This window comes from Diaporthe citri, assembly GCF_014595645.1.
Source record: "Diaporthe citri strain NFHF-8-4 chromosome Unknown scaffold_1, whole genome shotgun sequence".
In the NCBI taxonomy this organism is placed as follows: Eukaryota; Fungi; Ascomycota; class Sordariomycetes; order Diaporthales; family Diaporthaceae; genus Diaporthe; species Diaporthe citri.
The window spans coordinates 2,671,066-2,691,609 of record NW_025064846.1 but is presented as its reverse complement, the minus strand read 5'-3'; the positions used below and the strand labels follow the sequence as shown (position 1 = coordinate 2,691,609).

At 53.8% G+C, this 20,544-nt stretch overlaps 8 protein-coding genes across 8 annotated transcripts; 4 read left to right on the top strand and 4 right to left on the bottom strand.

Moving 5' to 3' along the window:
• Positions 1 to 34: 34 nt before the first annotated feature.
• INS49_000694 (uncharacterized protein) lies at positions 35 to 1,467 on the bottom strand (the record flags this gene model as incomplete). Its single annotated transcript, XM_043161531.1, has 2 exons — positions 35 to 642; positions 702 to 1,467. The coding sequence occupies 2 exons, from the start codon at positions 1,465 to 1,467 to the stop codon at positions 35 to 37; spliced, it is 1,374 nt and encodes a 457-aa protein (XP_043030037.1).
• A 1,238-nt stretch (positions 1,468 to 2,705) lies between these two features.
• On the bottom strand, positions 2,706 to 3,848 carry INS49_000693 (uncharacterized protein; the record flags this gene model as incomplete). Its single annotated transcript, XM_043161530.1, has 1 exon — positions 2,706 to 3,848. One exon carries the CDS (start codon positions 3,846 to 3,848, stop codon positions 2,706 to 2,708), a length of 1,143 nt encoding a protein of 380 aa, XP_043030036.1.
• Positions 3,849 to 4,859: 1,011 nt separating this feature from the next.
• INS49_000692 (uncharacterized protein) lies at positions 4,860 to 6,955 on the top strand (the record flags this gene model as incomplete). Its single annotated transcript, XM_043161529.1, has 4 exons — positions 4,860 to 5,628; positions 5,684 to 5,748; positions 5,802 to 6,691; positions 6,748 to 6,955. 4 exons carry the CDS (start codon positions 4,860 to 4,862, stop codon positions 6,953 to 6,955), a joined length of 1,932 nt encoding a protein of 643 aa, XP_043030035.1.
• An 843-nt stretch (positions 6,956 to 7,798) lies between these two features.
• Positions 7,799 to 8,713, top strand: INS49_000691 (uncharacterized protein; the record flags this gene model as incomplete). The annotated part of the gene is made up of 1 exon (XM_043161528.1): positions 7,799 to 8,713. The coding sequence occupies one exon, from the start codon at positions 7,799 to 7,801 to the stop codon at positions 8,711 to 8,713; it is 915 nt and encodes a 304-aa protein (XP_043030034.1).
• A 2,459-nt stretch (positions 8,714 to 11,172) lies between these two features.
• Positions 11,173 to 12,819, top strand: INS49_000690 (uncharacterized protein; the record flags this gene model as incomplete). Its single annotated transcript, XM_043161527.1, has 8 exons — positions 11,173 to 11,254; positions 11,317 to 11,366; positions 11,425 to 11,463; positions 11,523 to 11,670; positions 11,721 to 11,801; positions 11,863 to 12,008; positions 12,073 to 12,387; positions 12,448 to 12,819. The coding sequence occupies 8 exons, from the start codon at positions 11,173 to 11,175 to the stop codon at positions 12,817 to 12,819; spliced, it is 1,233 nt and encodes a 410-aa protein (XP_043030033.1).
• A 547-nt stretch (positions 12,820 to 13,366) lies between these two features.
• INS49_000689 (uncharacterized protein) lies at positions 13,367 to 13,774 on the bottom strand (the record flags this gene model as incomplete). The annotated part of the gene is made up of 1 exon (XM_043161526.1): positions 13,367 to 13,774. The coding sequence occupies one exon, from the start codon at positions 13,772 to 13,774 to the stop codon at positions 13,367 to 13,369; it is 408 nt and encodes a 135-aa protein (XP_043030032.1).
• A 708-nt stretch (positions 13,775 to 14,482) lies between these two features.
• INS49_000688 (uncharacterized protein) lies at positions 14,483 to 18,097 on the bottom strand (the record flags this gene model as incomplete). Its single annotated transcript, XM_043161525.1, has 11 exons — positions 14,483 to 14,597; positions 14,654 to 14,834; positions 14,938 to 15,162; positions 15,352 to 15,387; positions 15,450 to 15,559; positions 15,613 to 15,974; positions 16,059 to 16,820; positions 16,960 to 17,130; positions 17,198 to 17,312; positions 17,366 to 17,526; positions 17,582 to 18,097. The coding sequence occupies 11 exons, from the start codon at positions 18,095 to 18,097 to the stop codon at positions 14,483 to 14,485; spliced, it is 2,754 nt and encodes a 917-aa protein (XP_043030031.1).
• Positions 18,098 to 19,671: 1,574 nt separating this feature from the next.
• On the top strand, positions 19,672 to 20,544 carry INS49_000687 (uncharacterized protein; the record flags this gene model as incomplete). The annotated part of the gene is made up of 3 exons (XM_043161524.1): positions 19,672 to 19,748; positions 19,853 to 20,104; positions 20,148 to 20,544. The coding sequence occupies 3 exons, from the start codon at positions 19,672 to 19,674 to the stop codon at positions 20,542 to 20,544; spliced, it is 726 nt and encodes a 241-aa protein (XP_043030030.1).

Here is a 20,544-nt window from a genome sequence, read left to right as displayed (position 1 = left end):
TGCTACTCATAGGTACTTATGTATCACATCAAAATCATTGGTCGAAACTCGTAAGAAGAAATCTTTTTCCTCCATCCGAAGTATCCAGCTTGACCTGGATCTTCATTGCTTCCCGCTTCATGGAAGTGATAGTGTCCAGGTTGCCAGCGTCGAGACCGTTCGGGTTCAGGCCGTGGAACAGAGCGGCCAAGATGCTGTCCTTCCACGGGTTCCCGCGCCTCTGATCCCGGAAAACAATCAAGAGTAGGAACACAAATCCGAGTATCTCAACTGCCACAGGTAGAGCCAGCCAAGCCCATTGCACGCGCACCACTGTCTTGTACTTTATGTAGGAACCGGTCGCACGATCTGTACTGTGTTTCCTGAACAAGGCGTTTAAGGAAGCGGTTATAGACTTCGATATATCAGGCAGGCTGCGCGGTTGGATTTGTTGGAGCACGTCCTTGTTGTTAATGCCAGAGTCGCCAGTGATGTACCATGTAGATTTCCAGTCTAGGCCGAAGTAGCTCCTGCTGGTCAGCCGAGACACGATGTCGACGGCCCAGCCCCAGTTTTCAGTACAGAATGACAGCGGTGAGGTGCTGGCAATGTAGTTTCCGCCGCTGGCATGCTTGATCTCCGCTGCTGGAAAAGACTCCTGGTCTGATCCGGATGTCCAACACGTGGCATTTCCGCCGAGAACGGTAGTGTTGTCAGAATACGAGAAGCCGCTTGGGGACGAGAGATTACTTCTTGAAGTTGAGGAACTCCATGGTCTACGGTGACCTCGTAATCGTCCGCACAGAATGCAAACACGACCTGTTCAGCTTTATCGAATTGCAACGTCATCGACGTGTTGCTTGTTAGTGACGGTGACGACAATCGGATCCGACCCAGCGCAAGCAATGGGCTGCGTATGCCCAGAATTGACTCTTCCCCGCCCAAGACAGGCTCCATAGAGCTGATGAAAACCAGAGGAACACTCCAACGGGTCGACACGCCTCGACCCCATTGTATTTCCCACGGGAGAGATGTCGTATTGTCGCCCCAGAAGGAAGCTTTACACGCCTCAGGGCCCCCTGGCATGTTCTGAACCGTGACCATAACATCGGTCAGATTCCCAAAGACAACCTGCCCTGCCGCAATGTCTGTGTATTCCGTGGTGCAAGCACTTCCACCGAAGGCAATTTGATCCAGCGGAACCTCGCGGGTGCTCATACAGAGTCCCATCGATGGGAACACAGGGTACGTGCAGTTCCCAGTCGGGCAGCGAGCCTGTCTCTCATAAGAGAGATCATCATTCCACAACGCCCTGTTGATTTCCCCGTAATAAGGAGGATCGCTATTGTTGGAGAAAAATGTAGGGGCAAGTACTTGCTCCGTCCAAGCGAATTCTGCTGCCACAGCATTCGGCTCTTCCTGGTAACGCAGAATCTGCTGGACAAAAGGGTCCACAGCCAGCATGAGCAAGGTGACAATGGCTCCCATAGACGCGATAGACGACCTCGTTGGCGTGAATCACATTCGCAATGCACCGAGCGGCCCCCGACTTGCTTCGTCAATGTGCTCAAGATCCCGCAAGGCACGGTAGCGAGTTTCGTCGGTGAACCAATCCCACTTGCACTGGCCAATGGCAGAGGCTATACCAAACATAAGGCTCGACTTCGCAGCGGTCGAGAGGATGGATATGATTGAGTTCAGCGTGATGCCGAACGAAAGCCTCGGGTTGCGCCGGCCATCAAAGGCCATGAGGACACCCACGATAGCAATCAGACAGCCCATTGAAAAAAATGGCGAAAAGCACTTCCGAAGCCCAACCATCCGTTTTGTAACATGTATGAGACCTTCCTGGTTGTTCAACAATCGGGTTCGATTTCTCGGCGCAGACTTCCACGTTGGCCTTTCGGATGGTGGTATGTTCAGACACTGGGTGCTGGTCTGTTTGGTTTCCTAGAAGGGAGGCTCCGCTCATTTCCTCGTCTTCTTCAGACCGTGACACGTTCGAGGTCTCGAAATCTCCCTCCACCGAGTTCGCAGATGCGCGAGTGGGGCCATCATTTGTGTCCTGGCTCGCACCAGACTGAAGTGGCGAGGCATGATGACTCTGGGCCTTTTTAAAAGCTCTCATCATGGTCGATTTGTGGTAAGAGTTGAAGGAGCTGATTAGCAGACGGCTGTGAAGAAGATTTCATGAGTGCTCTTGACGAGCACGCTGTAAAATATTCGTGGACCCCACTTCGTCTGACAGGACTTCTGAATGGGCCCCACAGAGTCAAAATAACCCACTGACAGACAAGATACTTGCCAGCAAATGAGTTGCGTATGACCCCTTGCTAAAGTTCGACCGGGCTGCCAGCTCGCCGATCTTCTACGCAAGAGCTCGGTGACAACCTTGGAAGTGTGTGTGTTCTCCATGCTGCACCCACTCGCCACCGAACTGCAAAACTAACTCTGCTACAGCTCCAATTATAAATTACTATACAGCCAGCACCTTGCTGGTCCTACATTGCCCCGGCGACTACCTTATCCTCCAGTGTTCCCGCCTGCTCATTCAAGTGTTATTAGTTTCCGCAACACATGTAGTAACCTAGCCTTTCCCCATGCCTTATCCCAGCGCATTAAGGCTGTGACGATAATGAGGAGACTGCTTGGAAGAGACGTAAAAATCTAATTCATCAATGAACCACTCTGAGTTTCAATTGTCCCATAGCTTGGCAAAGTCCAAATTAACAATCTTCGCTATAGAGCTGAAGGGCCTCGCTAAGTGCTGAGATAGCTAGTGACTGTCCCCACATTGTTTGGATCCTCGAGATGTCATAATAATGCTGGGCATCTTCTCCCACACCAGTCCCGGCGCTGACATTTCGTACAAGCCCATCTGGTGCTATCTGCGACAGTACAGCTTGCAGAGACTTGTATGCCAAGGGCTGATACTCTGCCCCGATATACCCCAGACGCTGAGCCTTCAAGTACGAGAAGGCAAAGCCCGCTGCAGCCGAGGTCTCGAGGTACGAACCGTCGCTGATGGGTTTGTCCAGGACTGTACGCCAAAGGCCGGAGGGGTCCTGTAGGTCAGCTAGAGCTGCCAGCTGTCGTGTCAATATGCTGCGGAAGTAAATGGCATCAGGATCCGTCGGGGGCAGGCCCAAGTAGTCGGGCAATTCCACGGCGGCGATCAGGCCCCAGGCATTTCCGCGCGCCCAGTGGATAGCTCCGAAGTTGTTCTTGTCGTTGAAAGTGTACGCATGGAAGTACAAATTGTTCGGAGAGTCGAAGATCCACTTGACGTGGTTTCGAAACTGGAAAATGGCCTCCGTCTTGTACTCGGGCTTGTTGGTCAACACACCAATCTTGGCCAATGGCAGAGCCGCCATCATCAGGGTGTCAATCCACATTTCCCCGTCATGGGGCTCGGTCGTGAGGTGCCAGCCGCCGTCCGGGGTCCTGGTCAGGTTGTACATGGCCCAATATCCCCAGTCCTCAATCACGGGCAGGTAGGACGGGTTGCGGGTGATATTGTATGTCTCGACCAGGGCAGTGATGGCGGCCATGCTGTTGACGTGCTTCCGCACGCCTCGGGGGAGGGCCCTGTCGAACCAGGTCTCCAGCTCTTCGAGCGACTGGGCATCCTTGGTCGCCTCATAGTGCTTCCAGATACCGTAGAGCCCAGTACCCTGGTCCCAGTCCCAACCCGTGGTCCAGGCTGGCATTCTGGTGAGACTCCCGATGGCGCTCTTTGCAGCGACATTGAGCTGTGTCAAGTTCAGGCTCCGTGGGGACGCTGCAGCCGACTGACCGAGTACCAAGGCGCCAACGTGGCTTGCCAAGAGAGGAGACACCGACAAGATGGCAGATACGAGATTCTTCATTGTGGATGGCTGTGGAGTGCCGTCGCGTGTTAATTGACAAGTATTGCGGTTCTTCCACAACATATTCAAGTTGTACATTGAAAGTAATCAAAAGGCGATTTCACGTCTGTTTCGACCGAAATCCCGATCACGCAACCCCGCCTCTGATACTTTGCAGATGCGATACAAAAGGTCGATCCCGCCGTAAGATGCAATGCACGGAAACGCGCCTCCGCAGCATGCCCTCTTGCGTTGTAGTGGTTGCTGCTGAGAGCTTGGCTCACAGAGCAAATATCAATCGATTGGGTCAGCATTTGCAGCGATCATCCCTGCGTGCACAATATCGAATCATCGACGCCATCATGTACTCACTATACACACCCAAAGTATTGAAGGGACGGCATCCTCCAACCTCAGCATACTTGTATGTTCAAAACCTCGGCAGCAATTAACCCGGAGCCCAGAGCCTGGTGAAATCATTCAAAAAGTGACTCAAGTCTAGCGAAAAGAACTCCAAAGCTAACCAATCCACTCCTATGCAATTGAGTTCCACGAAGCAAAGGTTCATCTGATGGAGCACCAGACATATTATTGACCACGGAAGGCTTCATCCGCATGCCACCGTGTTGATCGTGGGTCCAGCCCCACCTCACCATCTGGCCCCGATGTTAGGAGTTGTAACATACCTAGGTATCAGAATGAGGCCCAGAGAGTGGTTGCTCTGCTCTAGAGTATACTGCTAGCAGCCACCAAGATGACATTTGACAAGGCTATTTGTATTGTCTATTTCCAAGAGATTGAGTTCCGCTCCTTTTTGGAATCGAAAGCCTGTAGACTTGGGACTTCAATTGCTTCTCGGTCCCTTCTCTCGCGAGGCTTGCCTCGCCTCGGAATAATGTCTTCCTTTGCCCCTGACACCTCAAAACTAACAGACATCGAGTGCATAAACCTCAAGCTTATGTCCACACGATTTGCGTCCATTTTTCAATAGAATCAGACCACTATTGACTTCGGCTATTGACGGACGCCAGCATGGGTGTATTCCATACCCTCTTCGGCCTTGCCCTATGGGCTAACGCTATCCTTGCTGCTATTACTGCCACAGAGTCGTCGAGCACCATCAACATCTCCAATGGCAAGCTCTCCATTGTAGTGTCGAAAAGCGCCGGGACAGTCAGTGGCATCACCCTCGACGGCCAGGACCTGCTTGGCTCCGGCGGAAGGCTCTACCTCGACTGCCACTGCGATGGCGGGTATTGGAGCTCAGGGACAGGTACCCTCTACAAGGGGACCGACAGCGCCGGCACGGCCTGGGCTGGCGTGAAGCTGGGCAGCAACTTCGCCGACAAACACATCATGGAGACGTACTTCTTCCTCCGAGACGGTGAGACCGGTCTCCACTCGTTTGGCCGTGCTGCCTATCCCAACGGTGGTGCTCTCGGAGAGATGCGGTTCCTCTTCCGTCCGACCTCAACCATCTGGAACCAACTCTCGTCGAGTAACGACATGTGGTCCGTTATCCCTACCGGCACCCGCGAGACGGTGCAGGATACAACCTACTACGTCCCGGGCAGTGGTGTGAACGAGGTATACCGCAAGCAAATGTCGGACTATTTCTCCAAGTACATGTTCTCGGAGGACTGGGAGAACCACACCCACCACGGCATGTTTGCTGATGGGACGGGTACACGAGATGGGAGTGTGTATGGGGCTTGGCTTGTCATGAACACCAAAGACACCTTCTACAATGGGCCCAAGTGGTCCGATCTGACTGTCGACGGCATTGTGTACAATTATGTCGGTGTGTCAAAATTTTACTTGGGCCCTCAAGTCTCACAAGTATGCTGACTTTCTAGTCTCGAACCACCATGGTAACGGAAATCCCGATCTTACAGGAGGGTTCGATCGCACCTTTGGTCCGGTAAGTTTGACACTCTTGTTTCACCATTTAAAACTGTTAACGCAAGATTACAGTCCTATTACTATTTCAACAAAGCTGCCAAGGGCACATCGATTCAGAGCCTCCGTGCTGACGCAGGAAAATTCGCGGACCCGTCCTGGAATGCGCAGTTTTATGACTCCATTGCTCAATACGTCCCGGGCTACGTCCCAACTTCTGGCCGTGGTACTTGGCAAGGTCAAATTACACTCCCAGCCGGTGTCTCCAAGGCCGTTGCCGTCCTTGCCAGCAACGGACTCAACTTTCAAGACAACAACTTCGACACGAAATCATACCAGTACTGGGGTTATATCGGATCCAACGGTGCCATAACACTACCTCGTGTCAAGGCTGGAACATACCGCTTGACAGTCTACGGAGACGGAGTCTTCGGGCAGTACACACAGGACGGCGTGGTCGTGCAAGCAGGCGGAACAACAAAAACGTCCGCAACCTGGGTCCCCGAGTCCGCCGGCACCGAGCTGTGGCGCATCGGCACGCCCGACCGGAGCTGCGGCGAGTTCCGGCACGGCAGCGCGAGGGACACGACGCGCACCAACGCGCCGAACCAGTACCGCCTCTACTGGGCAGTTCACGATTTCCCGAAGGACTTCCCCGACGGCGTCAACTTCCACGTGGGCAGGAGCAACATCGCCACCGACTTCAATTACATGCACTGGAGCGTGTTTGGCGGCAAGGCCAACACCATCCGCCCCGATCCGTACTACACCAATGTTAACAACTGGACCGTCACTTTTGACACGACCGCCGAGGCCCTTGCGGGCAAGACAAAGGCTACCTTCACGATCCAGCTTGCCGGCGTCAAGACGTCCGCTGGCAACACCGATAGCGACAGTAAGCCCTTTGGCAATCTGCCGTATACTGTGGTCTTCAACGGCAAGGCTCTTCCTGTTTGGACTATCTCGTAAGTGCGGACCTCATGACTTTCCAAACACGATCACGTCACTAATCGCAGAAAAGATCGAAGCAGAGCAGTTCGTGCGGTGCTCGGTCGTCAGATTCGTGCTATGTCACCGGTAACAAGTGGACATTTGATGCTAGCATATTGAAGGCGGGTCTTAATACTATTGTGCTTTCTCTTCCTGCACGAGCTACAGCGCCTGAAGATGCAGTTCTTCCTGAGAGCACTTATTTGCAATATGATGCCTTGCGGCTGGAGCTGGCTTAGACGGCTGCTCAGGGTGAATTCAATATTGGTTGCTGAATCAGAAATGAGACATACTCTTACCGAAGAATTTGCCCTCCACGGCCTTTCGCGACCAGTTCCCAGTTGTTGTTAATCGAGACTAAAGTTCTACATGCCAGCTACCTAGCAGCTCATCCACCCCCACGAAGAAAAAAACCCAATCACCATAACACTATTTCTAGCCACAGGCTGGCCACACAGCATATCATTATGCTTTTGTGAGGCTGGGTGTTCACTTGGTGCTTGTATAAATCCAGATAGATGTTCCGACCAGCTAAAATTCGAATAGTGTTCTGCAGGAGGCAGGAAGGTGAGATCTCGAGTCGGGCATTTCAGGGCAAGGCTACTTGGTCAGCCGCGTTGGCGAACAACAAGGATCGTTCCGAGGGATGCGAATAGACGGCTATGCGTCAGACCAATTGATATTCTAGGAGGGGCGAAGTAAAGAAGCGGAGCAGCGTGCGAGCATATAGCAGCGCCTGCACGCCCAGACTGTCAGACAAAAAGTGGAATAGCTGACCAATTTCTCATCGTCTGATCTCATCGAGAATCCTGCCCGTCGTTGGTGAGTGTACTCATTCCCAACTCCAGGGGCTCGCAGTCCCATATAGACTCCTTTCAGACCACGTCAATAAGGAAGTAGGCCAGAAGCTAACTAGCAAGCGGCTCCGCGGTCGGCTTCGAGGATCATCGACGCTTTCACAATTAGCCTCATGCCCGTCGGTCTGAAACATCAGCTTTCTGCAACTTCAAACCTCGAACTTGGGTCAGAATCAATTGTATATCCGTTGTCCAAACCCAAAGTCTTGTGAATAAAGCCTAGCCATGGCAGACGCAAAACCAACCAAACCAAGTCCCACTGAGGACCCAGCCGACAGAGGCGAAGAACCGCTGCCTTCCTACGGCGACTCGACGCCAGGCCCCTCGTCTCGCCCATCAGCCACCCCGTCTCAGCAACCTGCGGGGCCAACACCAGAGAACCCCTTCAACTTCCCGCCAAGCGAGGATCTCCCATCATACGCAGAAATGTCACCATCCAGCAAGCCCGTGGCCGTCCCGCAGTCGCGTCCGGACGCGGCAGCCGCCTTCATAACAGCTTACGCACCGGCCCTGCTCGCCCGCGGCGTCACGCCAGAAACGTGGCACGCCTTCGTCACCACCGTCTCCGCCTTCCTGACCGCCACCGTCTCCGCCAAGGCCCTCGCCCACGCAGGCGACGTAGCGCGGCACCTAGGCTCGACGCCCGCCTCGTTCGGCAAGAGCGTCGCGAGGAGCGCGAGGTCCGTGGGCAGCCACATCCGCGACGAGGCCAAGCGCGGGCACGTCGTCGGCGCAGCCTTTGGCGTCGTGGGCGGCGCGATCTCGCTGACGCTCGGCACCGTGTTGGGGGCTGTCGGCGCTGCCACGGCGATGCCGATTACGGCGATAGGGGCTGTTGCGAAGAAGCCCAAGACGCCGAGGGAACGGGCGGCGGCATATGTGGCTGTTGCGAACAAGGACTGGCTGAATGCGAGAGGGCTGAGTGCGTCGATTCTGGAAACGCAGGAATTGTGTCACGTCGCTGGGATCGCAGACTCCCGAGCGCTGCTTGAGGAAGCTGGGCAGGGCAAGGATGATAACGCGGCTGGTAAGCTCCAGAGGCTGGGAAGATATTTCTGTGAGTTGAAGGTTGGCCAGACAGAGACGTTGGAATTGGGTGCGAAGACGCTTTGGTTGGTAGTGAATCAGCTGCCTTCGTGATGGAAAGGAGGGCGCTATTGTACACGCCCGAGCCCAACGAAGCTTCCTGCTGCAAGGTTCGTCTGAATTAGACAGAAATTATGCGGCCAGAAGTCTGCTCTTAGGGAATGGAGGCCGGAATAAGGCTATTGATAGGAGTCTTGTGCTAGACTGTACGTTTCAGGGACGACTCATTCGAAGCATTGTGTTAAAATTTGGTTTTTCTTGTTATGGGCGCTATGTTAAGTTGCCCTGGGTGCACGTGTGGTTGGAGGTAAGTTATACGCCCAGAAGTTGATTTTGAACAATGTATGAATACCTATGTCTGAGTAACAAAGGGGAAAGCACTGATATGTCTTGTTGAACCGGTAGAGTTCCACTGAGTCCTAGCTGAATTTAAATAGAACGAGCTTGGTAAAGAAATCCTCTGAGTATGCGCTATCACGAGCCGCGAGCAGAAGACCATGATTTTCCAGGCACTCGTCGACGATCTTCCGCATCTTTGCAGCTTCAGCGGCATCCCCCAAAGACTCAAAGACTAGCTCCAGCTGCCGCGCGGAGCGAGCCGTAGGAAGCGAAGTGGCATCGATATCTTGCAATATTCGGAGCGCGTCCGACAAGAGTGATCTGTCTGTTTCATGAGAAAAGGTAACAGCCTTGACCTGTGCCTGCTGATTCCACTTACGCTGCTGCCCGCAGTTCACCATGCTTGAATGTCACAACCCCAAGTTGATGAGCGACATATGCGGTCTCTGGCTGGCCGGTTGGAAATATCTTTCATGTAGAAACAAATCCAGGCAATCCAATGGAAAGACTTAGAATGTCAACACCTCGTAATTGCAATGCACACTTCGCAATCGAAGACTCTCCTGATCCAAGTGATTCATCTATGCTACGCCAGCGATGGAACATGCGCCAAGTTCGCACTAGCTCACCGCGTGTTTGATGGTGGATGGTTCTGTGATGGACAAAGCAGCCGGCTGAGAATGTTTCACGCCTCATCCACCCGCTGCGCGTTTGCGTTGAAGCAAACGCGCTGAAGCTGGTTCGGGTGCTTGGACCTTGCATACCATCCCCAGCAGACGGATAGCGGCATTGACAGTAGTTACTGAGACGCGGATACGAATCCCGAGCCACTTCTTCCCCAAGACTTTGACGGCTGGGTTCTAATTGTCAGCTGTTGCATCAAATTCAGGCTTGTAAGGCTCAGTTAGTAATTACCCAGGAAAGAAGCGAAGTCGGCCTTCGCGATCCTCGTCTCCAGTTGCCAAATGGAGGTGTGACAGCCTTACCTCACAAAGTTGATTGAAGAATTCCATTAGATTCCAACACTTTTACTTCTATCATATCAAATCATTGGCGTTATATTTGCAACCTGTGAAAGGTGCCCCTATCTGATTAATATATCGCTTCACCTGCTCAACTTGGCAGGTCCCTTTGACCTCAGCGTGACAACGGAGGTTCCCCTGTCCCAAGTCTTATTGTCAATACTACGCTCTCATTCAACTCGCTGCCAAATATATTACGCGGTCTATGTTAAAGCAACCCTGAAATACGACCTTCATGGTACTGTATCCACTACAAAGCTGAGTGCAACATTCCTTTTTCATTCCGGTCGATGCAGTCCGTCAAGATCTATTCTGGTCACAATGATGGCAGCATTGGAATTATCCATTTCGGGATGGATCGGTGCGTTGTCACGTCACCTCCTACCGTTGTGAAACTCGAGGCCAATATGTGGTATTCATCCCCAGGCTTTGTGATCCGTCGCTGTCGAGCCCGTGTATTATTGTGCAGCAGGCAGCTTTGGCGCAGGACGTGACAAGGGACACGGGAGAATCCCAGTGCGCAACATCATCTTGTACCCGGGAAACACAAGATCTTGCACTTTGTTCAGATATCATTGGGTTGTCGGGATCGGGAGATGCAGGCGACTGCACCTCGCCGGTGCAGGGCGAGCGGGTGTCATAAACCGTCTGTGCAACGCTGGAGATCTGCATGTTCTTTGCCAAACTTACCCGGTTCCCTCGGTGCAAAGCTTCTCCTACCGTCCCGAGGAGGGGAGCCACTTTCTGACGGATACTAGCTACGCCAGCTAGCCTTTCTCTTGCATGACACGGTGGGCTAGCTCAAGGGGGCTACCCTGCCCATGCGAGAAGCTTCCTTTATACCCTTCGCACCATCCCTGTGCTGCTACACGACACCGTCCAAACGGACCTGGGGATGATTAGCGCAATACGTCTCATGTCCTATTTCGATTCTCCGCAGGTCGGTTGCAGATTCCTCATGGGTTTCCTGTCCGACAACCGGCAAGTTTAGGACAGATTCTTGAACAAACCCTATGTCCTCGTCCTTTCGAGATATATTTTTACGTACCACAGTACCCGAAGAATATAAAATCGACCGAAGCCTGTTGCACTCGTCATTCGGAGCGTGTCCCAGCAGCGTCCATCATTTTTCGAAGTCACCCTTCCACCAACATGGCGTTCAGTCTGAGCCCCAAGACGCGGCTCATCATCACAATCTCCATCTCCTTCGCCTTCTTCGTGGCCGAGATCACAGGTTCGTCAACACCGTGTGCGAAGGTACAACTGAACTTGTCTTGGGACTGACTTGATCCGTAGTGGCCTTCAAGACCCGCTCCCTCGCGCTTCTTGCCGATGCATTCCACTACGTAAGATCGCTGGGCTGATCATCTCACCAGACATGCCCAGGAAGCTAACTCCTCATAGATGAATGATCTGATCGGCTTCATCGTCGCCTTAACAGCTGTCATTGTGAGTCTCGGGCCTCATTTACGCCGTCTGACTCCAACTCACCGTGTGCCCAGATATCAGAGCGGGCGCGCTCCCCCGCTGAGCTCTCGTTCGGCTGGCAACGAGCCCGGCTGCTCGGTGCCTTCTTCAATGGCGTCTTTCTCCTGGCTTTAGGAATCAGCATCTTCTTGCAGTCTATTGAGAGGTTCGTCTCAATTGAGCGTGAGTCGCTCTAGCCATCTAAAGCACTACTCTCACCTGACACCCTGCAGGTATCGAAGATCCGAGGCTGGTCATGATCGTAGGCTGTATCGGCCTAGGTTTGAACATCATCAGCGCGGCATTTGCACATGGTCAGAGCTCCAGCGACCCAACGTCACACCCGAGAGAAAGACACACTGACGTTCTCCACAGAACACCACGGCCACGATCACTCTCACGGACACGGCCACGAACATGGCGAGGCCCATAGCCACGACCATGAGCATGCGCATGACCACGGCGAGGCGGCCGTGGTGAACCTTGAGCCTGTCAGGAACAGCAGCTCGAGCAGGGCGAATGTAAGCGTCACAGGGGTATTGCGTTACGACGTGGAACATTTCATAGAACTAATCAACACCACAGCCCGTTCGAACCCACGCAGAGCACCGTCACAACGTGGCCCAGATGAAGAAGCCCGGCCGCGACCTCGGCATGCTCGGCGTCCTCATCCACGTCATCGGCGACGCCATCAACAACATCGGCGTCATCATCGCCGCCGTCATCATCTGGCAGACGCGTTCCGAGGCCCGTTTCTATGCCGACCCGGCGGCGAGCATGTTCATCGCGATCATGATCTTCATCAGCTCCATCCCGCTGACCAAGAACTCCGGGGCCATCCTGCTCGAGAGTGCTCCTCGAGGTGTTGAGATCGATGACGTGAAGCATGATCTTGAACAGGTATGTCCGCGCTTTGGAAAGACGGCAACTGCCCCAGATTACTGACACCATGTCACCCAGATCCCCGGAATCGAATCAGTCCACGAGCTGCACATCTGGCGGCTCGACCAGCAAAAGGCCATCGCGTCCGCCCACGTCGTCGTCTCGGACCAGTCCATGTCGAACTTCATCGAGAAGGCCCGCACCGTCAACGAGTGCCTCCACGCCTACGGCATCCACTCGTCCACCCTGCAGCCGGAGACGGCTGAAGACGCGGCGCAGGCACCCCAGGATGCTGCCGCCACTGCTGTGACCGCCACTGCTTCTTCTGGCAGTGTCTCCGAGGGCGTCGGCGCTGCTCTTAGAAGGAGGAGGCTCGACCCCGCGGCCTGCCAGATGATTTGCAGCAACCTGTGTCACAACTTGATGTGCTGCACCAAGATCGAGACCTGATCAGGCTCGGGCCTGCGTGACGGGCGGCGGTTCACCCCTCGGGCTCCGGGTTCTGCCCGATGATGGTTACCCACTCTGATCGAATGCCATGTAGCTGTGTTGTCGGGTGATTTCTTGCGTTAACCCAAGGTTGCCATCTTTGGCCTCAACCGCACAATTTGCTCAAAAAAAGGGGAGCGCGATACGGGCGGCCACGGTGCTGCGGAAAGGTCAGGAACGGAAGAGGCTGTCACATGGGCCTGAAAAGTCTGGATATCAATCTGCGTGCGTGTGTCCACGATTACATTAGATTTCATTTCGAAGGACCGAGAAAATCAGAATATGTTGGATTTGCGGAAACAAGTCCTTCACATTGGCTAGTGGGATTTCGCTCGAGAACCAGCCTCGTATACAAGTCCCTCGAATTATGACACTTATTGCCGCTGATGTTCGAAGCCGGATGATTACACGCAGTTCATCCGCCAGTAGCCAGCCTTCCAAGCCTCCCCCTTGTTCGTGTCAACATTTCACAAACTAGTAGCAGATGGATAGTCGAATATCGCCTGCCTTAAAAGACACCGGTCTCTGATGGATCTGGGCTGCGACCCACGAGAGTCTCTGATGGATCCGGGTTCCGGCCGACGAGTGTCTCTGACGGATCGGGGCTGCGACCCACGAGAGTCTCTGATGGATCCGGGTTCCGGCCGACGAGTGTCTCTGACGGATCGGGGCTGCGACCCACGAGAGTCTCTGATGGATCCGGGTTCCGGCCGACGAGTGTCTCTGATGGATCGGGGTCCCGTCCGAAGAGGTCTGGTGTTGGATCAGGGTTACGGCCGGCAAGAGTCTCCGACGGGTCTTGGTTTCGAGCGGCGATGGTTTCCGATGGGTCTGGGTCGCGAGCAACGACAGGAGGTTGAGCAAGAGCTGCGCTGGCGATGGCGCAAAGCGTCGCTGCAACAAGGAAGTGCTTCATTGTGATGAGACTGAGTAGGGAAGTAGACCCAGAAGAACGAAGCTAAGGTAGTATAATGTGGTCGTAGAAAATACACAGGTGACGGATGTTATCGCTTCTGAGACGGGCTGAACCCTTTTTAAGCGTGTCTAGGTATATAAGACCGCGACTCAGTCCTGTGGAGTGGCCAACCTTATCGGTGGAGACGGCAGCATCATGCTTCTACCTTCTTGGCCAAAGCAGTGGTATCATATATCCACATAAAACTCAGAACGATTCAGTTCGGTATCAGCTTTGTTGTTACCGTTTGAGCACGGCCCGTGCTTGGGAAGTGGAGGGTTATGTCGCCATTAGGGATGGGAGACACGACAATTAAATGAGACGATGGATCTATTCGGATACCAAGACATTCCTGGGGCAACTTTTATTACATGATCCTAAAGGCTCATCTTCTTCGCAATTAGCCCGAACGGCTCCACCAGCCTGGTACGAGGGCAATGCTGGAAGGTGTCTGGTGATTTTCTTTCGGTAGCATAAATTGTGGGGATGTTGTTCTTTAAAATTCCTTGCAATACTGTTACGGGGTACTTCCTGCTTGCCAGGTAGTTCTCCTTTCCCTGGCAATCCCCAATGAATTGTTGTTCAAAGTTGTGTTGGGAGGAACATCCCGTTTAATGGAACCCCGAAGAAGTTGAATATTTACACAGATACGCGTCATGTACAAGAATGTCAAGATTGGCCAATGGTACCTCCAGGAAGTACAGTGATCTTCGGGACTTGAATGACGTCCCAGTCGTCCGCTACAGCAGGATCACCAAATGCCCTGAGAGCCGCAGCGCGGAAGCTAGAGAGGATGTCAGTACAGCGGCCATGCTCAGTGTGTTGAAAGATGCAGCTTACTGGTATTCGCCAGGTACGATCGTTGACCCATTGGCATATCTACCAAGCCACCAGTATCTCTCCCACGCATTACGGGGTAGGTTATACAGAGGAAACGAGAAGATATCATCCTGGCTGTGCCTGCTGGGGTCGAAGTAGGACGCATTGTCGGTGCCGTTCCAGCTCGTGGCAGAACCGATGACTACCATTGTTAGCTACGCATGACGGAGACCAAATCTGTAGTCCTGTCCGGACCCGAGAGATATGGCACAGGTGCAAGGTATCAGAGATAGGTATATACGTACAGTGGTTTTCACCGACGACAGGTGGGTATTTCCAGTCTGCCTCGGTGTACCCGGCGTCGAAAATGTCCCAGCGCAACTCCCTTGAGCCCCATGTGAGCCAGTTGTTAAACCGAGGGAAGTCTTGCGCTGTGGGGGTAAGATTGAAAGTCATGTTCGGCTTGATAGTCAACTCGACGCTGTTGGGGCCGGACTGGAGATGAGGGAAGCCCAGGAAGGTATTATACACTACAGCAAAAGGAGTCAGCTAACAAAGAACTGAGGAAGGAGGTTCGTCTGGATATGGGGAGAACCAGGTCATGGTATGGCCATGGCTTGTTTCAAAACCTGCAGCCTTAAAACACCTCTGAGGTACAGGCTACAGATAGGAAATCGATTTTCCAGATAGGGTAAAAATTGTATCCGGAAGCTGCTTACTGCCCGTCACGGTCTTCTTCAAGTCCGACGCCACGCCTTTGTATTTTCGTTAGCCTTGGTGTTGTCGGTACGAGACCCGTCAAAAGAAAGGAACTCACCAAAGTATGGGATACCCAACTCCTCGCCGTTGCTGCCGCTGATGAGGACTTTGCCGCTGTATACTGGCAGCTTGGTAGCATCCAGTCCAGCCGGCGCGGTGAAGGTAACTCTGTGGTGGCTGTCAGTGAGGTTAAAGTTCAGGGCTCGACACCAAATGCTTACTCTGCCGTCGCTTTCTGCCCTGGCTCAACGGTAAGCTCGCCTGGAAGATCGACTGTCGGGTCGAACTCTACAAGCACAACCTCATCGTAGCGCATCACATCTGGCGCGTCAGGATTGTAGGATTCGAAGCCGCCAGCGCCCTGCAGGCTGAACTTGTATGTAACAGCCTCTTTGCCGTTGTTAAAGATATCAACCGTATGTGTTCCCACGAAGTTGGCCGTATCGTTCATTTCGAACTTGCGGCCATCGAAGCTGAGCTCTGTTGTGTAATTCAGCACGGCTGCCGCATCGACTAGTCCTGATCCAATTTGGACTGTGGGTGTCCAGAACCCGTAGTCTTTGGCAGAAGTCGACCAATCGGCCTGATCTGGTCAGTAAGTTATTCTGGCATGGCACTCCAATGAAACAGCGGGAACTAAGCGTTCGAGAGAATCTAAGAAACCTACCCAAGGAACGGCACGGCCAGTCGCTGTGATGCGAGAGACTAGACGTTGAGCCCAGGCAGGGTCATCCGCGTGTGCTTTCCGGCCTCCGAACTGGCCAACCCACAAGGCCGCAACACCGGCAATGTAGGGTGTAGCCATGCTGGTACCACTCAGGACCTGGTAGCCGCTGTTCAGGTACGTGCTGAGGATCTTGGTGCCCGGTGCGGAGACATCAGGCTTGAGAGCGAGGTCAAAGGTTGCACCCCAAGAGGAATACCTGGCCGGGCGCCCACTTCCGGCGTTGAAGAGGCCGACGTAATGGCCCGTGTTGTTGACGTTGAAGGAGGCTGTGACGTTGCCTCCGGCCAGGATCGTTTCCATGATTGCTTCACCAGCTCGTGCTTCGATCATGCCAGTGACGCCAGGGGTCGTCCTCGTGTTTGGGTCCTCAAACGGGCCATCGTTATTGTAGAACAAGATATACTGCGGGTTAAAAGGCACGAGATTCCTGTGCTTGTCAGTCAGGTAGCATCCCCCAGATCGAACGAGAACGATCTTGTCCGCTAGGCTCCCCGTGTTGTTTGGTAGGGGGCTACACGCGTCGTCCACAACGGAAGTATTCAGTGTGAGTGGTGAAATAGGCAGGTCGACTACGCTATCCGGGAAGACACCCGTTCCTGCAACGTAGGCGACATTGGTGTTGTTGGACTGTCCTTCCAAGTTGAAGTCGACCGAGAAGGACTGGGCTGGGAATTGGCCCGGTTCAGACGAAGCGATGGTCAGCTGTTCAAGGCCTGGTCAGCAATGATCTGCATAATGTCCTGCAGACTAGTTCTCCGCAAGGGTATCGGGCCCGAATTTTCGGAGCCCCAAGGCAAGGCACAAAGACGAAGAGGTTGAAAGCGGCTCAGCAAGTACTTACCACATGCTCGCCTGACGCGCCGTTGCTGGCGGAGAATGGTCCATCTTCACCAGCGTTACCAGCTGCAACGACTACCACAACGCCCTGGTCAACCATCCTGGAGGCAACTACAGCCCAGGCATTCGTAGTGAACCCGCTCTCTTCCCCGACACTAGCACTGATAATATCCGCCTAGTTTCAATCCTGATTCAGAATTTCACGTATTACACACAACCGCTTGGGGGGTTCCATCACTTACACCGGATTCAAAAGCTTTGAGGAATCCCTCAATAACTGTCTCTTCGTTGGAGTATCCGTCAGTGCCAAACACCTTGAAAGACAACAAGTTTGCCTCGGGCGCAACGCCAACGAACCTGAAATGGTCAGCGCAAAAAAGGAATTGGAGCCACGGCGTGTAGAAACTCACTGATCACTTTTCCCAGCGACAATGCCAGCCACATGCGTCCCGTGGCCAAAATTGTCCATAGGGTCGTTGTCGGGATTGGGAGGAGAGTCTGGCCAATCTCCATCTCCGACAAGGTCATAACCACCAAGGACTTTGAAGCCAGGGCCGATACCTCCGCCCAGCTATCACACATCAAGTCAGTGAACAACCAAGAACAGGTCAGCGAAGGGGTCTTACAGCAGGGTGAGTGTATTGGACACCGCTGTCGACGATCGCAACAGTGGCCCCAGTTCCCAAGATACCATCCTTATGCAGCTTCTCGACACCGGTGATGCCATGCACCGAATAATTAGATGCGGCAGCATCGTCACTGAAAGACTCGCCCTTGACCGTGTCCAGGATCCTGACGCGCGTCGACTTGTAGACCGTGGCCACAGCAGCATCGCCGCTGGCGTCGTCGAGCGCCGCCCTGAGCGAGTCCTCGGTGCAGGCATGGTCGCACTCGACGCTCACGCCGGGAAACAGGTCCGAGTCGAACTGCTTGACGACCTTGAGCCCGGCTGTGCCTGCGACCTTGTCGAAGAACCGGGTGCACTGGGCGCGGGACTTGAGCTCCACGATGTACCTCCTCGGCACGGCGTCGCTGGGAGATGATGAAGTCTCGTTGAGGTCGCGGCGCGAGGGGAAGTCGACGGTCGCCCAGGCGCTGCTCGTCGCGCCGAGCAGGGCCAGGAGGGTTCGTGTCGCGCGCATCTTCACGGGCTGGGAGGGGAAAGTCTCGTGGAGCTTGAACTCCGTGGCATGCTTCTGAGACGCGGTATCATCCTCGGGGGGCAGAGGGGACAGACATATAATAATATTGCTGTGTCTGCTACAACTCACATTTCACGTCGCACTGTTTCAATGCCAAGCGAGCTGTTCCTCGTATCTGATGGCGGCATCGCGTGTCAAATGAGCTTAGAGTAGTTGTGTAGGATTAAACCCGTACAGACCCCTGAACCCGCATCGCGATCCCCTGTCTACTGCATATGGCCTTCCTGTTCCAGCGCTGAGACCGGGTTTGCATTGGGTGCGGCATCGGGTGATTCGGCAAATACGAAGCCAAGAACCCCACGATGGACCTTTACCAACGGTAACCCTGGGCTTCAAGACGTCAAATGGAACGACAATCTCAATTCTTCTGACAAGACGATCGGACTGCTTCCGAAAAAAATGCAGGGCTGCAAAACCTTTCCAAAGATTGTTCTTTTGGTAAGTAGTCCCGAGACGACCTAATTACATGGAAAAAAAGAGTTATCGATTGTGTTCCCCAAACCACTTGATAGTGACCCAAAAAAGTCCGAGCATGACTCCTCAATAAGAGGAGGCCTTCTCCGCCATTTCTTGACCTTGAAGGATACGACAAGCAAAGTATACTTTGTGACATCGTCTGCTTACTTTTCTGGCCTAGCAATCTACTGCAGCAGGGAGGGGGGGGGAGGGCAAGCCGAAATGATATCAGTACATAGTTATTGTTCCACAGCTGTGAATGTATCAATTAATTTGGTTGGCGATCATTTTGAGACCTTGTCTCGGCTCTACTAGAATACCTGCTATTCATGAATTATTTGATGAAATGGCCATCTGGAGAACTTAAGGTTGCCAAGAACATGGATGCTTTTCGGACGAAGGTAGATGAAGAGTGACACTCGAGCACGGGATGGGATAATTGTCTTCTACCAATTCAATTCCTCTTTCGCATTTGAGCGGTCCAGGTGTTTCAGACCTGAGTTCATCTAGCTGAGAAGGAGGGTCAGGTTCAAAACAAGAGAAGACGTTGTGGCACTTTCAAGCTGAGAACAGTCCAGACTAGGTCCTGGAAAGGACTTGTGGCAGATGGTTGTCTTTCCCCTCGAATTTATTAGTAAGGGAACTACTTAAAAGTATTGATGAAAACATATGTCTGGGTCTACTCCTTGGGATGTTTCTCTCTCAGATAATTCTTTCTCTGCGAGAAGAGTTCCTTTTGCGAACCAAGGGACAAAGCGGGCTGGACTAACAATGCTGAGTCCGGAAGCGGCCCAGCAACGCGATTTCGCTTCTACCCGACTGAGATCAATAGAAGACAACACTATTTGGGCTTTTATAACTACTGGTCCTCCCGCAACACATGGAACCGCATCGGAATTCTCCGATCCATCCGCTTTTATCACCCGTGAACCGCTCCTCTCAGTGAAAACAAGGCTTCCCTCCAGATTATATAGTGATCATCATCGCAGCTTATCCTCCAATCGCTTTACGAGACAGCCAATAAGGAAGCACCCGGCTGCATTTCACCTGCGTCGGCCATGGTGGGAGGCAGCTGGGCGAGAACATTCTCATGTCTCGTGTGCGGTGGCTCGCACTTCGGAGCCGGGGGTGCGGCGTAAGTGTCCCCCATCAACCTGCTGCGTTTGCAGCCCGCTCTCCATCAAATGATACACTTCCCGGAGACTTGCGAGGCCACTGACAATCCCTGCGCACAAACAGCGGAATTCTGCTCGTCCGGCGCGACAACGCCCGCCCGGGAAACCCAGCCACCCACATCGTGATGCAGCACCGCGCCGACAACAGGTCCTGGGCCATCCCGGGCGGGGTGCGGGACTACGGGGAGTCGTTCAGGCAGACGGCGCTCCGGGAGGCAGAGGAGGAGATATCGCTGCCTCGCAACTGCACCGAGGGCCCCAACCCGCTGGTCGTGGTGCGGCGCGAGGAGACGCTCCTCGACCACGGGGTCTGGAAGTACGTGACCCTGATCGCCGACGTGGTGGCCCTTCCAGCCCAGGAGGCCGCCGGGGGACTTCGAGAGCCTGTCGGTCGAGTGGGTGCCGATCGACCAGGTCGGGGTGAGGGGTGGGCGGTTCTTCCCGCTGCTCCCTGCGTTCTGGGAGGCGTGGCCGGCGCTTCTCGACATGGTACGAGAGATGGATCAGCCAGTCCTGCGCCTACGACCACCGATAGTCCAGCCAACGGCGGTCCAGCCAACGACGGTCCAGCCGACCCTAGCAGAGACGGGTGAGCCGGTGCCGCCGCCCGGTGTGCCTGATGGGCCGGGGGATGCTCCGGTCCCGGGTCCATTCACGTATTTCAGTGGCGACGAGGATGATCCTGGGACAGAGATCGATTGGCTAGCCGGCGCGGAGGAGGGCCTTTGCGTATGGTACATTCCTGCTATGCCATAA